Source organism: Pleurodeles waltl, chromosome 6 (genome assembly GCF_031143425.1).
Source record: "Pleurodeles waltl isolate 20211129_DDA chromosome 6, aPleWal1.hap1.20221129, whole genome shotgun sequence".
NCBI lineage: Eukaryota > Metazoa > Chordata > Amphibia > Caudata > Salamandridae > Pleurodeles > Pleurodeles waltl.
The window spans coordinates 434,499,352-434,516,751 of NC_090445.1; the positions used below are offsets into that span (position 1 = coordinate 434,499,352).

Sequence of the window (17,400 nt, forward strand, 5' to 3'; positions counted from 1 at the left end):
TCTATATAAAATCCTTGGCATCCAATAAAATGCTGTAGTCGGCCAACTCTTGCAGATACTCAAACTATATGAGGCTTGAGCATCACCTTAAAGCCTTTTTACATTACTTCAAAACACAACTTAAAACTGATACAAACCTCACAAAACAACTTTGGGTGTGAGTGAGTTAATTTTACCTATCTCTAACCAACATTTTTCAAACGTATTGCTCAATTAAAGAGGAAATATAAATGAGCAAACTGGCATATGTTAACTGGAAACAAGCCTTCATTAGCCCTGAAAAAATGTACTTGTCGCGTAAGGCATTATTCTTTTTAGAAGCACACCATTCATTTTAAGAGCGCTTTCTTCATGTGCAATGCAAACTTTGCCATAACACGCTTGTTCCCATCTGTGCTGCGTTTCTTATTTGTGAAGGACTGGTGGATGAATCAATGTTGGCACCGTCATGTATTGACAATCGGTAATGCTAAAATTAACACGGAAGTAAACTTCTGCTGGATGGCAAGGTGAGCTTATAGTTGGAACCAAGCATTTAAGTAAAGAACAATAAAAAAGCAACAGAATTCACAAGTCATTTCTGGAATGAAGAGAACCAAACAGCAGCAAATAAAACACCATTGAGCGAGTGTCAACAGAGTTATTTTTTGATTTTCACTGTTGACTTTGTTCTGGCCTTCATAAACTTACCCGAGCTTCGCTGTTGCTACAGCGAGGCGCGCATCTATTTTTTGTGATGCAATGTTAGTCTAATCTCATTACGAGGCCAGCCAACTGGTTGTTGTGATAAGTAGGAGGAAAGGTGAGCTCTACTCAAATGCAAAGTACTTTATAAGATGTATTTTATTTCATGTTGAAAGAGTTTAATAATTAAAGAAATTCTGACAATATCATTATCATATCTAGCCAATAAATAATAGTGTGACACCAAGGTCACAAATAGGGTCAGTGCAATTGGCTGGATGTGCACCCAGGAGACCTGGTAAAAACAAGTGAGTACAAAAACACTTAAACAGAAACAAAAAATTTTTTTTACTTAAAACTAGCAAATTACATTATTTTCTCAAAATGTCAAACACGAGTTATGCTTTGAGATAAAACTTAGCTTTTGGTGATGTCCGAGAACCCCCTCAAGTGCAATTTCAATCTATATGTATGACCATCTACTTTTGTTCATCAACCAAGCACCATTTCAACCACTCCTGGAACATGATGGGCACACACATAGCTTCCTGTCCCACCTAAACGTCCTTATCAATTTGCACAGGCTTTTTCAGTAGGGTTTTGGATGCCATCCAACAGAAACGAAAGGTAAGAAATTCCAAAATTGTTAGAATGCCAGAAATCCCAAAACAAAGGAACCTGCCACTCGGAGTTTAGTGCTAGTATATTTACAGGGAGTAGTTGGAAAAATGGCATCATTAAGCACCCTACCCCACCAATAAGGCATCAAAAGAATGGGATTATACTGTGTTGTGAAAATATCAAATAACAAACAAGAACCAAATAATAAATTATATGCAAAAAAATGTTGTTATATTAGCCATATTAAGAACACCATTTATTTTATCATACAGTATAAACACACATCTTCCAGCTAAACAATAAAAAGAATTGGCCCTAGATCAGAGTATCCTTCAAAATAAAAACCAGCAAGAACAAATACTTTGTGTGTGATTAAAGATCAATAAGTAGCAGACGTGCAAATTCTTGGGATAAACCTAATCCCATTTAGAATAAAGGTCTACTGGAAAATGACACTGTCTGCACATATAGTGAAAACTTCCGCCATACAAACAAGGCACTCTCCACAATTCAGTTTTAAGACAAAGTAGGTTCTCCTCAAGAAACAACACTTACTCACATACATGAGCCACCCCTAAGGCTAAGAAAGCAAGATCTGGATTCTGATGGAAGATTAACAAGCAACATTTTTATGTCAAATGAATTGTACTACTGGAACCAAGAGGCAAACCAATCCTATACTTTGATCTTGCACAGGACGCTAGTTCAATCGTAGGCTCCAAGGTTGAATTGTGAGTAAGTAGTAAACTGGGACGTCACCTCATCAGTATTACCAGGACTACCCTGCTCACCAGTGAGTGTCTCAACCACTTTAGCACAACTCTGTAAACAGTATTCTTATTTATGTCTCTTGATAAACAGCTTCTGAAAACCCACCATCCTTCATTCCGTCTGGTGTGTTTCCTAATATACAGCCTTTTGGAAGCCAGAAGTACAACTTGAGACACTGACTGACCAGGAACCCTAGGCATAGGAAATTCAGCTTCAGTTTTCAAGGCAAGTTTTCACTTGTGGCAGGTAAGCTAAAGTTTGATATGTTTGATAGAACCCTATTACTAGAGTAGTAATGGGGGGCAATTCGAGCAAGTACACCAAAACTTTGTGGCTTAGTGTTTACATTAGCTCTAAAACAGTTTTGAATATTTAGTGAGTGGCTTTATTAGATGGAAACTGTGGTGTTACTGAACTGGTCTTAGGAAAGGTTTTATATTTTGAATTTCCTCTCAATAAAAGCATAAATAAAAATAGCTTGGAACGTTTTTAGGAATCTGACTCCAAGACACAAAACAGCAAGGAAGAAGCTGAAATAACTTGAGTGGGTAAACATCTGCCTTGTGGCAGTTATGGCCTATAGCTGTACAAGAGCTGCTTAGTGAATGTTCTGTAACCATGTGTATCACACAGCATCCAAATAGTTTTTAATAAGTTGTGGACTCTTTAAAAAGTAAAGTAACTCTGCCTGTTTTCATATTACCAAATGGCAACAAAAAAAAAAATACTCATGTTTGTTTTATGTAATTCTTACAACTATCCAATGCTCTACTTTTCTCCGCCTCCTATCTTTCCACTGTGCGGTGTGAAAACCAGATTAGAGCAAGGAAGCCATTATTTTCTAATTCAGAACTGATCCTAATGCCATACACAAAACACACATTCCTGCGCTATCCAATTACACAAGGATTCTGACTGAAAAAAATAAGTAACACTATATACGGTGCCAACTAATGGCTTCAACTTCAGCGTCTGGAAATTACCCATTGTCAAGAATAACATTTCTTTTCCCACTATGCGAGAAAACAAATGATAGCTGTATTGAAACAACGACATAAGTGAATAGATGGTAGAAATTGCAAAGAGCAAAAAAAAAAAAAAATTAAACAAACAACATGGAGGGGGTTTTGTGCCAAGGAACAGCGGCACAGAAAGTGTTGGTTTTTTTGGCAGGTCCCCAAGCACTAACCAATGACAGCTAATGTAACAATACAGAAGAACATAAAGTGACTATATAAATTCATGCTGGATGTCACAAGTAAAGACTATTTGAACCAAAAAGTCCACATGTACATAATTTAGAACTAGAAAAGACAACTTGCCCGCTTTCTGGCTCTGAGGAGGAAAAGTGTCCCAGAGGATTTCACTGGGTCACATTCTTAGTTTAAATGGGAGCTGCTTCTTTAGCCAAGTATCTTTGAAGACGAAGAGACTTGAACTTAAAGTAAAAAAAAGGATATATCGTCCTGCTTTTCTAAAACACAACTTTACTTTGAATGACTACTAAGCACCTCTCCTATCCCAAAGTCTGTCCAATATCTTCTGCCAGTACCTAACCCACTGTAGGTTTGCGCACTACGAGTCACCGCTGAACACTTTCTCTCCTAACATAGGGACCAAAGCTGCTGCAAGCCCAATCAACTCTTAGGATTAAAAACCTAGCCCGCTTAAATGACAATGCACAGTGGCCCTGCCCAATGAGAGACATACCAGCCATAAAACATTTTAGGGTGGGTCAGGAAGGGTACAAGGATGCCTAGCACGAGGCAAAAGGGAATGCAGGAGTTACAATTTGCCAAACCCCTAACACGTTCAAACTTTAATCACTTTGATAGTACAGAACCTTATTGTTTCCAATAAATGCCAAGAGGCACCATAATAAAACACTGTAGAACCAGTTATTCATACTGTCTAGGGCTAAAAAGTTAATTGATCCAGCCCTAAAATACATATTAACACAGAAGAGTCGGTCCCACTTCTGGCTTTCTCACTTTACTTGAGCACTCTAAAGTTCATGTTCTTTCACTCCAGTTGTCAAATTGTTCGGTGATTGTTCATACTGAGAGAAGCTGTACGGTGTGGTTGGGTCACAGACATGCTACTATGTCTGCAGTAGGGGCCAAAAGTTGCATAAGTCCACATGCTGTAGTCATTCGGAAGTCTTTGCACATAAAGGCAAGCTTTGATGTGAAAGGCTTTCTTGTTTGCACAGAGTTCCAGCTCCTGAAATTGTGGCTAGGGTCGTCATAATTCACCCCCACAGAATGACCCACTGGGCCAGTCTCTTCTGTTAAAACAAACTCTCATTGTGAAGCACGTACATTATGCTCCTTCCCATAACCAGCAAAAATAGTCCAGACAGAAATATTATCGCCCTTCTCTTACCAAAGGGGATGTTTGGACCCGTACCTCTTACGGACCGACAGATGGAGGCGGGTGGCCAGCTCCGACAGATGTGCGGTAAAAGTTTATGCCTGCCAACCAAACTGAGAAAAGGTGCTCCTTAGAACTGCCACTAGTGTAAGTCCATAACCTGTTACAGTATAGTACACATTTACTGTGCGTTTGTGCCCTTTCACACCACTGGAAAGTTCCAATGTATAAGCATTTCACAACAGTAACAGCAACAATGACAAACAGAAGCGATGATCCAATAGAAATATTAGAGACCATAATAACAACTAAGAAACACAATGAGAAATACTTTTATATCAGGCTTCTTGACAACCTAGAAGCCATAAATTTCCCTTCTTTCAAAACACCTGAATTTCCAAATGTCCCCTCAGGACATAATTCACTTGATCATTTTTAAAAATAAAAATATTAATTTCACGAGTTTTCATATACTTCCCTCCCTGTCCCCCAAATTCCTGGTTCCCTTGACACAAGGTAAACTTAAAAATCTACTGCAGCATTTCCAGTCGTGACCAGAGAGGATATTCCGTCCTGACTGGACTCCCAGTCTCCATAGGAAAAAAATCCCTTTCTCTAGAGAGAACGGTGAGTTAGTTCTTTCTCTAGGGAAAAACAGAACAAAACACACCCGGATCCATCCATGGTGTGTCACGTGAAAACTCCTGGAGTTTGTTTCAGGTTCTGATAGCCTCAAGCAAAAATCAAGGCGTGGTCCTGATGCTTCTTCACCTTCATAGGGTTCCTTGGCTCCTGGAGCCTAGCTTGTACCAACAGAGCTTCTCCCCAGCCAGGTCCAGATCACGCAGCCTGATGACCACCTCCCCAAGCAGTATGTTCTCCCAGAAACCTTCTTCGCTCAGGACACTCAAGCGAATCTCCCTCTGCTGGAGGTCTCCTTTTGGAATGCCATCATACACCAACTGCATTGGAGAAACAGAAATACAAAGGAAGAGGAAAGATGAGCGTGAAAAAGAGCAATGGGTATGGAGAAGGGGCGAAAAGGAGAGAGAGAGAAAGGTGTCAGGGACAACACATGCAAGACATATCAAGAGTCACACTAGGTCTCTGCTAATGTCTAATGGAGACCATTTATTCCTAGATATAGCATAATCCATCTTATGACTCAGAACATCATTCATGAGGAAATTTCTCCTATCCCTCAGATGCCACCATATAGGCCAGAAGGATAGCCTTTGACTGGCAGACCCTGGATCAGTCCTTATCCAAAGCCCAATACCCAAACCTAGTGAAATAGCTTCTAGGCAGCAGGATTCTGGGATTCAGTAATAGCGTTGAATTTGGAGATCCTGCAATTTCTTGTTTTTCTACACAACTTGGCATAAGTCTTAAAATATGTGAACTTCAAACTGAAATGTCATCCAGATTCAGCCATTTTTGATGTTCTCTCAATGTACCCCAGCCTTCCAAGGAATACTCTGAGGGGTCATGATGAAGAACTAGTTGCACCGGAGGCTCGGATCAGTGGAAGTTCCTCAGCGACTGGCACTGGTAGCGTATCCACACCCGAGTCACCACTGGCCTTAATATGTCACTTGTTTATTTTTAAATCTGTTGCAGAATCTGTATTCATACCTCTCACAGCTAATAAGTATATTAATAATTTCCCACTGCATTTGAATATTACTTGCGCTTGAGCCTTGAGTACTTCCTGAACAACTTCAGACTTAGAACCCAGCCTTTACATTCAAGTAACCATGAACTATAGCATTAATTAGTGATTTGACCTGGTTGCTTAAATCATTCAGATTGATATAGCCCTTTGCTGTAGCTGCCTGAATTCACAATATTTTACAGTACACAACATCCAATCGGGCTGGCCCTTTTAAACTAAATTATAAACTAGATAAGTGGGCAAAATACTTTATGCAGTATTCAATTTTCTGCTAAATCCTAACTTTTGCTTCTGATCCTAGCTCTGCCTTGTTATTTTATATACTACACTGTCTTTACTTTTATGCTTAAGTTACTTCTGTCGCACGTAATGACTTGTCTTATGCTTCTAGTAACTACATCACTCCCTGGTTTTCATCCCAGTCTTATTTTCCCCAGCCATTGTTTCTACCTGTACCCAACGTGCACTCCTGTCTCAGAGCCATCACACGTGTATTCCATTGATCCAGTTTTATGCATCTGCTGTTGTACCTTTTTGCATAGTGCTTACAGTGGGATTTCCAATCTCTCGTAAAACTGACAGATATATGGATAGCACGTATTGGTTGGGTGGTGGAAATGGGACAGCAGTTAGACAAGATATTTGAAGTAAGGTCTCCTGGTTACTTACTCACAGACTAGATCACATTTCTTCCTTGAAACTACCAGTAACTGAGGCATGATTTGTTAGCCTTTGTTAACAAATTCCGACAAAACTATAAGCACATGTATTGGTTGAGGTGATTTATTTTACGAACACTTTTAATAAATGTTTTCCTATATTGCAAAACCTATAGCATCTGAGTGCCCGGCTGTTCAGAAATACTGAGTTAGTTATTTCCACAAATCCTGCCTGTGTTGAGTCTAGATCGTTTGTACTCCATTTTCACTTTGATTTGTTTGTTCGTGGAAGTAACTCTTTGAGCTCAAAGATCAATCTGTGCTTACTGCCATGCGCTGGCTTCTGTTCAGCAGACATCCTGATTGTGACATGTAAAATCATTAAAAAAAACTTTCTTCTCTTTAACGCCATTCATCTCAGGAGGTGTTTTTGCTTTCATAACACACTCAGTATTGCTGCACCGGCAGCTGAATTTACCATTTCATTGTACGTGGGGTTGCAAGTCTTCCGAGCCACCTTGGTTTTCCTTTTGGTAGTCTTTTGGGGGTCTGGTAACAGGTAAATTTTCACATAAGGGTCCGGGTCGTTTCCATCCTGCATGGGTTGCTAAGGATATATGTATGTAATTACAGTCAATATGCAAGTCATCAATAGAGGAGATACAATGGAAAGAGAGAGGTAGAAAAAAAGAAGAAGCAAAAAATATGGCAAGGAGTTACAGCCTGAGAAAGGAGAGGCTTATGTATCAGGAGAGAGGGACACTGCGGAGGGGTCTGTAGAGAAAATCCACGTTAAAGAAAGCGAGGAGCGAAATGAAAAGAGTAAGAACAATAAGTAAAAAGAGAGCAGAACCAGGAGGAAGGAAGAGCAACTTATTTATCACCATCTGATCAGCCACGTACCAGACCGCGGATGTGCATCACCATGATGAACAGGGTACTGTTCTTGTAGGAGATGGAGAGCTTGACCTCCCCTCCGACTTTCCCAACTGGAGGGGACCAGGCAGTGTCTGCAAAGAACAAGACAACGGGAGCGTAAACAGAACAGCCAGTGCTTTCTCACGAGGTGGGAGTCTTGTACACGCAAGCCCACTTAGGAGGATGGACTTGTGCAGACACGCGTGTGAGGATGTGGGTGTGCTAATGTTAACTAATTACGTTGCAAATTAACATAGTGCAAACCCAGGTCTTTTGGGCATCAGCGCACCTTGAATGGCATAACTAAGAGCCATAGGGGAGAAAGAAAAGATAGCACATGTATGCCTTACAGTTCTTGTTTAACCAAGGTAATGTTTACAACATGGCAGACTACTACATGTACACAGCCCGGATAGCAGAAATAGGAAGCAGCATGAGTCTCAGGTAACGGTCATTGGTAGGTGTTGCATAGGAGTGCAAAGGAACAAGAGAAGAAAAGTCAGACAGAAGATTCATTCACCCCGCTCGGTGAAGACAGTCACAATCAATTTACATATAAATTGTCTCAAGAAGACAGACTAAGCAAAGTACAATAAAGATTGTTCATTGTGTAAAGGTCTGAAAATCGAACAATGCCTGAGGAAGAGGACATCGGGGTCAGATGGGGGGGGGGGGGCACATTTTTTAAGATACATTTTCAGAAATCAAAGTTAGCCTCTGATTCGAGGTTGCAGACGTGGTGTATCAAATTAAACAAAGAAAAATGGGTGTGCAGGAAGGAAAGGGTACTGAGGTTTTCTGGGCAGTTAAAATGATTCACCTTTAAACCGAAACTGCGTCATCAAAGAAAAATAATTTGTAATATTCAGAGCCCAAAAGAAGGAGTGTGCACAACATGTAATCTCCCTACAGAAGCCTTTGCTGCGAAAGTCCTACTACCTAGTACTGGGATTTGTCGATCCTTGTGGCTTAACAGGAAACTGCTTCTCCAACACAGAGGGCCTGATTTAGATTTTGGCAGTATTACTGCGAATCCGCCGCTGCTCAGGACCTAAGAGCTGCAGACCACCACAATGGAGTGCTCCTCCTATCAGTCAGGCTGGCGGGTTCCTGCCAACCATATTTAGGTGTTACAGTACTACAGGCGGTGTACTGTCGGTAAAGTGCTGGCAGAGGGAGGCCTTCTCTGGACCCAGTGGACATCATACGATGGCAGTGGCTATGGAATAGTGGTAAGTCTCACACACACTCATTGTATCATGCCCATATGTGTCCTCCTGCATCACACACAGCAACACTCATCTGAATGCTGCACACAGCAACACAACATATGACCCATATACACATGGAACACATACTGACACAACCACACCACCCACTCCAGCTCCATCCACCTCAACCAGCCCATCATATCTCATACAAACATACACGTACTAACTCGCATAAAAAAACTAGCAGCACAAACCATAGGGACAGGTCTCCTTGTACTGTGCACACATGGACATAGTTGACAAGTATGACTGTAATGTTATTGTGATGCCAGCATTCATTGGGCAACGAATACTAACACCACAATGACACCTGTGTACGTTTGCGATATGTGCCTTGAACCAGTGTGTCCCCATCCGTGTGTAACACAATCGTATTCCCAACATATGCATGTCATAGTAATTTTAAACAAGCATTTACAATGCAATGGGCCTCGCATCTGCTCGAGTTAGAGCTATTAGCGTTGTAAACTCCTTACCCGACTTTTCTTGCCACATAAATTTAAAGTTAAACAGTTTCACTTACGGGAGCCGATTCACAGTGCCATGGCCGCCATGGGCATCAGCATGAAGAGACACACAAAAAGAAAAAAAGTTCGCTTGCAGTAAAAAGAATCGGCAAAAGTGCAATTAGCAACGTAACGGGGCCTATGGCCAAGGCGGTAACAAAACCTCCCCAAGGAGGGACAAGGGAAAACCATTTACCAGTGTCATCAAAGGATTTTTTGAAGGGCAAGCCCACGAACGAGTGGTAGTGATGGGCGTGAGGTGGGCGTTGTTAAAAGCCCAGATACATACCGACACGTCGGAAAAGCAGCGCTTGCGCGCTGCAATGCTCGACCTAAAAAGTGGTCCAGAGCACATGTGAGTTCCGTACCTTCAAGTCCAGTGACAGGGAGGTTGACTTGTCTTCGTGGTCCAGTGGCAGCAGCAATGGAAGGTTTTGTCTAGTGGTACCCCGTCAAAAGGCAGAAGTGGATTTGGGAGAAAACGTACGTTTTTACCTCATTTCCCCTCCAATTTGCCAACTCGGGTATGGAGGTTGGACCGCCACAGTTGGCTTGGCGGTAATGCACATCCAAATCTGCACAGAGGTAAAGGTGCCTGGAGTCCAGCGGGCAGCCACTATTTCCAATGGCACCATCGACGCGGATGGAGTTTCTTGGCTGAGACGCTAGGACTGCCTGTTGAACTGCCACCATCTAACTTGGGTGGGGTGCTGCCAAAACCGACAGCAGGACAGTTACCACCAAGATCTAAATCAGGACCTGAGTCATTTATAGATTGTCATACATTACTTACCAGTGTCACACGAAAGAATCTTGTACGCATTGCATATTTTAGTATTTTCGGTTTTGCACCTCAAAGGGATTTTGCATAAAAACATAAACAGCTATTAAATCAAGAGCTACAAAACACTACCACTCATGGAGTTACTTTATATCCTGTCAGTCATTTTATATTGTGTCTTTGACGTACAAAAGTTTACTTATAAGTCACTCAGCTGATGCTGAGGGTATCACCACAATTCACAAATTAGCCCAGAATCCTCACCTGCAGGTTTTATAGCTGGCGTACTGCCAACATTTTTCTCATCTCGTGGCAGAGGATGGAAAAATGTGTACACGAGGTCACACTAAGAGAAGGAAAATATGTGGGTTAATAACACTCGTCCAGCTATAGTACATTCATATTATAGCGAATGCAGAGTTCTGATGTAATCCCCTAAGCTTTGACAATACCACACCTCGCCACCCACCCCAAATCACCCATGCCTCACCCACAACAACTGCCTTTTCAAAGTTTTGCAGCTTACCACAGTACACTTTTTTCAAGAAATTAAAAAGAACCAAGAAGGAGACAGGGAAAGATGAAATAAAGCTGTAGACAATATGAGCGGAAACACACGAGAGTTCGGAAAAGAAGAGATAAAATATGATTAGAGAAAAGTGAATTCTTAGTAAAGAGAAAAAAGAAACCTGAGTGAAATATAGGACCAAAAAAACAGGCAAACGCAGGAAAGTCAAAAGCATTTGAAAGAAAAAGAATCAATGTAACTGGGAACGCAGTGCAAGAAATTTAAGGGACAAAACATTTCTTTTGGTCATTCCACGCTTATTACTAACACGTGAGTACAGTATAACTAAGGAGCGAGGTAAGGACCCTGCTCTTTAAGGACATTTAATAATGAAGACCAAAACAGTGAAACTAGAAACTCAACATATATTTTAAGAAAAGAAAACACATTCAGAGTGTCTATTGTAAAACGCTGATAACTCTCACTCAGCTATAAATGGAGAAGGACAACCAGGAAATGTAAAAGGTGTCAACACCTTTTTATTGATTCAAACATTTATAGCATCACTCACTAGGGAGGTGGGTTCAAGAGGGATCTCTGCTGTAAAGAAAGTCGACCTGGGGGAGGAGGTACGGGGGAGGAAATAGGCCAGCCTCTACAACAAACAGGACCAAAATAAATAATTTTGTTTTTACATTAATATTTTTTCTTTCAATACTTTCACCAACAACCATATCACTCCGACGCTGATCTCGATCTAGCCCTACCACCACTGTATTTCCTTCACAACTCTCTACATTCCCATTTGTCACTTGCCGGCCAACTCCAGTGTTATTTTTTTTAAATCTGTCACCGCCAAGTTGTTTCCTCTAGTTAGGTTCCAAGTGTACACAGTTGCATAATCTCTGTGTGTAGTACTCTGCTATTCTCCAGGGGCTGTTATTTTATGGCAAAGCTTAAAAAAAAGACAAACATTGCACACAACAGCTTCCTACGATATTGCCTCTACTGGCACCTTCAGCGCTTGTCTTCTCGTGTCTAGGAACAATATCGTGCCCTGCACGAGACTGGGTTTTCTTCTCAACTACCACAGGTGTAAGAGATCTGTTTCCAAGTTCACTGATGAAATTAGCAAAGCTAAGAAGTAAAGTACCCTTATTAGGGACCCATCTGCCTGGGAATTCAGACTACACACATAAAAACATTTCACAGAGGGTCAAAATCGTCCAGGTAATTGACAGGCGCTATGGTTATAGATTATCAATTTGCTACAAAACGTGTACAGTCCCCTGTACAAAGGCAGCTTGCTGCCATCCAATATGTGGGTCTTGTTGCTGTGGGTATGAGTAGTCTCCGGTCAAATAAACTTCCATAAATCCTGGTACTTCGTAATTAACTGAGCAGGAGGTTTTTAGGCTCAAGAATAGGTCTTGCTGTAAGGATCCCAGTTCTTCTTCTGTCCCAGAGCTCCCAATAATGATAAAAACTTTAAAATGCCTTACATGGAAAGACAAGGAACCCTTCAGTAATATCTAAAAAGAACCAGACCAAAGTCTAATTCTTTAAAAAGTCTTCCTTCTCTTAGTTAAACGAAGCACACATCTGTCTAGAACCAAGGTTTCTCCTGAGATTGATAGACTAACTTCTGTGTCAAGCCCTTACTCTTCCTTGATCAGCATGGTGCTGGCAGTTTATACAGTAGTGTTGCATTGGACTCCTTGGCTGCAGTTATACATGTGAGAAGTCTTTGAAAGTGATAGCTCATTAGTTGTGGTGTAATACACAAGTCTACGGGACAGACGTTAATGTATGTTGTTTACATGAATATGGGTGAGCGCACACTTGTATACGTTATGGAGGTTGATGTACGCATGCCTGAAAGGATAATTATATGCCTATTATATGTAGGGTGACCAGATTTTCAGAACAAAAAACCGGGACAGCCATTGACATAGAAACAGGACTAAATGTTGACACTTACTGACCAATGCCAACATTTAGTCCTAATATACATATACATAATGTGTATCAGGTCAGCCATATGGCCAGGGAAGTCTATTTTTCCTGCTATCGAAACACACCTCTGTAGCATGAAAATTAAAGACTTCCTTGCAAAGCTGCAGAGTGTTGCAATGGTACTTTTGTTATTCTGGCCTCAGGTGATGGGCTCAACAGGGTTCATTTGCTTCACCCCATAAAGGCCTGCTGTGCTGCCAGAATTAATTCAGGCAGCAAAGCAGGAGAGTGTTTAAAAAGAAAACTCTGTCTGTGGTATCAGGAGAGGGCCGGTGTGAACATGAGCCTTCAAAGCACAGTGATCAATGTGCTGGATCACCCGACCCTCTCCCAAAACCAGGACATTTGTCTGTTTTATGACAAGTGTCGGGACACCGAGACAGACATCGGGAAACAGGACTGTCCGGGAAAATCTGGGATGTCTGGTCACCCTAGTTATATGGTATTAGGCAGGTCTAGATTACTGTGGGTAGCGTAAATGCAGGTTTATCAGTGTATGAACTTGGATGTATGCATCTACAAGAATGGAACAGTAGTTGTTGCATTTTACAAACTGCATTTGCCACTGCTGAGCTGCCATTGCTCCTTGGACAGCTGTTATCAGTTGTAGCATTTTATGTACTCTCATGATCTCCGACTCTATCCCTCTATTCGAAAAAAAAAAAAAAAAATCAGAACACTACTTACTTAGGATCTCACTATTTGCAGAGCAAGGGTGTGGAGAAGAAATGGGAGAGGCCACTTGAGACTGCGGATAAGGGACAAACAAGGACAGAGCAGTGGGAATGAGATAGGAAGTGGCTGGTGCTCACATCTCAATACAATGCCTGCTCACAAACCTTTGCTTGTAGTAGTGAGCTCAGGAATTTCAGAGTGTCTTCCAAAGTGTCAAAGAGACATGAAACTATAGTAACAGGATAAATACCTGCACAGGAATGGGGCATCTATGCATGCAGCACACTGTGTAGAATTGTCTTTGTAAAATGGGACATTTGGCTAGAAGAGATGCTTTACTCAAACCGCTAAAGACTGTGACGATTGGTATGTGACAAGGTGAAGTAATAGTGTGTCTTTTTTTTTTTTATGGCAATGGCGCAGACTCTGGGAGTGATTTTTCAGTTGGAGGAGCCCATTCGATAACTCCTCTTCCATTAATTATGAGGGAGGTGATGAGGACAGTCCTGCTGTCCCCTTCGCAAGCACAGTCTGTGCAGCGGGACAATAGCGGGTTATCCCAACTGAGAGAACAGGTGCATGCAGCGGCAAGCACAGAGTGCTCTCTTGGGAGCTCCCCAATTTAGTTCAGCCCCAAATTCCCCCGCCCAAATCGTATTGTGGAGACGTCAAAATTATCTATCACAAAACAACCTGGTTTTGTAAGGCAGGCATCTGCGTTTTTGGTCATGAGCTCGGCGGCCATACAGGGAAACCTCCCAAACCCAGACATGTCTGGAAACTAGACATCTGGAGGAGTCCACAGACGTGTGAATTGTGTGGCTTCCCCAAAGTTTTCTTACCCAGAATATCCTGCAAAGGTGAAATGTTGAATAAAAACATAATTCTTTCTTGCATTTCTGTCACACAAACTATAGGAATATGCTGGGATCCACAAAATTCCTACCACCCAGTGTTTCCCCACCTGCCCTGATAAAAATGCTACCCCACTTGAGTGCCTATACCTAGTGCCTGCGTCAGGAATGGATCACTCCACAGTCAACAGTTGCCCTCATGTAAGGACCAACATTGACCTTTGTGAGATCTATTCCTGTCGCGGGCCTGGGCCTACCCACACAAATGAGGTACCATTTTTATGAGACTTGTGGGAATGTTGGGTGGAAGGAAGTTGGCAGCTCGTCTCAGATTCCAGAACTTTGCAGTGCCAAAATCTGAGGGAAAAGTGTTTTTTTAGCCACATTTTGAGGTTTGCAAAGGATTCTGGGTAACACAACCTGGTGAAAGCTCCACAAGTCACCTCATCCTGGATTCCCCCAGGTGTCTAGTTTTCAAACATGCACAGGTTTGGTAGGTTTCCCTAGGTGCCGGCTGAGATAGTGGCCAAAATCCACAGCTAGGCACTTTCCAAAAAACACGTCAGATTTCCATGTAAAAATATGATGTGTCCATGTTGCGTTTCCTGTCGCGGGCATTAGGCCTACCCATGCAAGTGAGGTACCATATTTATCAGAAGACTCGGGGAGCACAGAATATCAGAACAAGTGTTATTATCCCTGGTCTTTCTCTTCATTTTTTCCTTCCAAATGTAAGACTGTGTAAAAAAAGACGCCTATTTGAGAAATGCCCTGTAATTCACATGCTAGTATGGGCACCCAGGAATTCAGAGATGTGCCAATAACCACTGCTTCTCAACACCTTATCTTGTGCCCATTTTGGAAATACAAAGGTTTCCTTGATACCTATTTTTCACTTTTTATATTTCACCAAATGAGTTGCTGTATACCCGGTATACAATGAAAACCCATTACAAGGTGCAGCTCATTTATTAGCTCTGGGTACCTAGGGTTCTTGATTAACCTACAAACCCTATATATCCCCGCAACCAGAAGAGTCCAGCAGATGTAACATTATATTGCTTTAAAAAATCTGCCATAGCTGGAAAAAGTTATAAAAGAAAACTTGGACAAAACAACCAGGTTTTGTAAGGCTCTATTTTTACCTCAATTTCAATATTTTTTTTTATTTTAACTGTTAATATCTGTAGACAAATCTTGAATGATCTACACAAATGACCCCTTGCTAACTTCAGAATTGTGTCTACTTTTCAGAAATGTTTAGCTGTCCGGGATCCAGCATTGGCTTCACACCCATTTCTGTTACCAGCTGGAAGGAGGCTAAAAGCACAAAAAATAGTAAAAATGTGGTATGTCCCAGTAAAATGCCACAATTGTGTTGAAAAATGTGGTTTTCTGATTCAAGTCTGCCAGTTCCTGAAAGCTGCTGATTTTAGCACCGCAAACTATTTGTTGATGCCATTTTCAGGGGGAAAAAACACATGCTTTCTTCTACAGCCATTTCCCCCCCATTTTTCTGAAGAAAAAAAAAATACATGAACTGTATTTTGGCTAATTTCTTGGTCTCCTCTAGGGGAACCCACCAACTCTGTGTAACTTTAGAATCCCTAGGATGTTGGAAAAAAAGGATGCACATTTGGCGTGGATAGCTTATGTGGACAAAAAGTTATGAAAGCCTAAGTGTGAACAACCCCAAATAGCCAACAAAGGGCTCAGCACTGCAGGGAGAAAAGGCCCAGCAGCTAAAGGGTTAACATCTTTTATTTTAATGGGTCCATTCAACATTTTAAATATTTGTTCAGTTAGGGAAAGTGTTATACAAACCAAAAGGTTTTCTGGGGTCAGGAGTTGCAGGGTCACCTCATGGAGACTAAACATGTTGACAATAGCTTTTCCCCCAGAGAAATAAAAGGCAGTTCTTAAATAATAAAAAACAGCCCCAAAAGGATAAAAGCTTAGGAAATAATGCTTTGGCTGTTTTGAGGTCCCAATCTTCCAGGGTTGTTCTTTAGACATGCTCACACCATGTGCCAAATAAAATGTATTTAAAAAAAGAGAAATTATCGCTGATCGCAACACAAAGAAATATCAAAGAAAATGTATACATGTTCTTTGAGTACACTAGTTTGATGATAAAAAAAAAGTTTAATCTTTTCTAACTGCGGTCACTGTCGGAAGTCATAAAAAAGTAAAAGAAGCTGTCAGCTCTGCATCCAAAACAAATACTGTAAATCACAATGATTCAGACTACCCGTCATTTGCTGATATATTTACCTTATTGCAAGAGTGGTATAATTGCTTCATCTCAAGGTGATCTCCTCTTTCACCTGTCTCTTATGAGAGATTTCTAAATTCAAAATGTACAAGGCCGTTTCACAAGTTTGTCTTTTGAGGGAATGTGTAAAAGAAGTGCCCTCCATTTCCTTTTTTAAAATGGTTTCTCGAGACAGCCTCTGTCCCACTGGCGTTTAATGCTGATTGACGCTTGTGTGTCTAGGAAGAACAAGTTACTTACCTTCGGTAACGCTTTTTCTGGTGGATACAATAGCTACCTGTGGATTCCTCACCTTATGAATTCTCCCATGCGCCAGCATCCGACGGAAAATCTTCTTCCCAGCTCTCCACGTTGACGAGGACGTCACAATTGCACAGGTCCACGCGACTCCGTCTGACGTCACTGTGCCAATAAGAGGTCCTAGCCGGCGTGCTGACGTCAGTTTCACCCATTTTTTACGTGCCTTTGAGGCAAACAGGTGAAGATCCACCACCTGATGCCACCATGATGAGGCATGCACCAAGATAAAACCACCATGATGCAATAGAATCAAAACCATTATTTATATATACAGAAAAACATCAAAATGTATATACACCTATAAAACCACACATCTCAGTGTAACCAGACAGGCAACGGGGTGGCGGGTGGGACTGTGAGGAATCCACAGGTAGCTATTGTATCCACCAGAAAAAGCGTTACCGAAGATAAGTAACTTGTTCTTCTGATGGATACAACTACCTGTGGATTCCTCACTTTATGAATGAGTCCCAAAGCAGTACCGCACTCGGAGGTGGGTGCCTGTCTGATTAC

The 17,400-nt window shown here is 41.5% G+C and overlaps 1 protein-coding gene across 1 annotated transcript in view; it reads right to left on the reverse strand.

Annotated features, from left to right (window-relative positions):
• Positions 1 to 825: 825 nt before the first annotated feature.
• PIK3C2B (phosphatidylinositol-4-phosphate 3-kinase catalytic subunit type 2 beta) overlaps positions 826 to 17,400 on the reverse strand; it is a 304,990-nt gene continuing 288,415 nt past the window's right edge. The window contains exons 30-33 of the mRNA XM_069238510.1: positions 10,524 to 10,605; positions 7,687 to 7,793; positions 7,262 to 7,390; positions 826 to 5,411 (exon numbers count right to left, since the gene is read on the reverse strand). Of these exons, the coding sequence (XP_069094611.1) occupies positions 5,223 to 5,411; positions 7,262 to 7,390; positions 7,687 to 7,793; positions 10,524 to 10,605 (507 nt within the window). The 3' untranslated portion in view covers positions 826 to 5,222. The remainder of the gene's footprint in view (positions 5,412 to 7,261; positions 7,391 to 7,686; positions 7,794 to 10,523; positions 10,606 to 17,400) is intronic.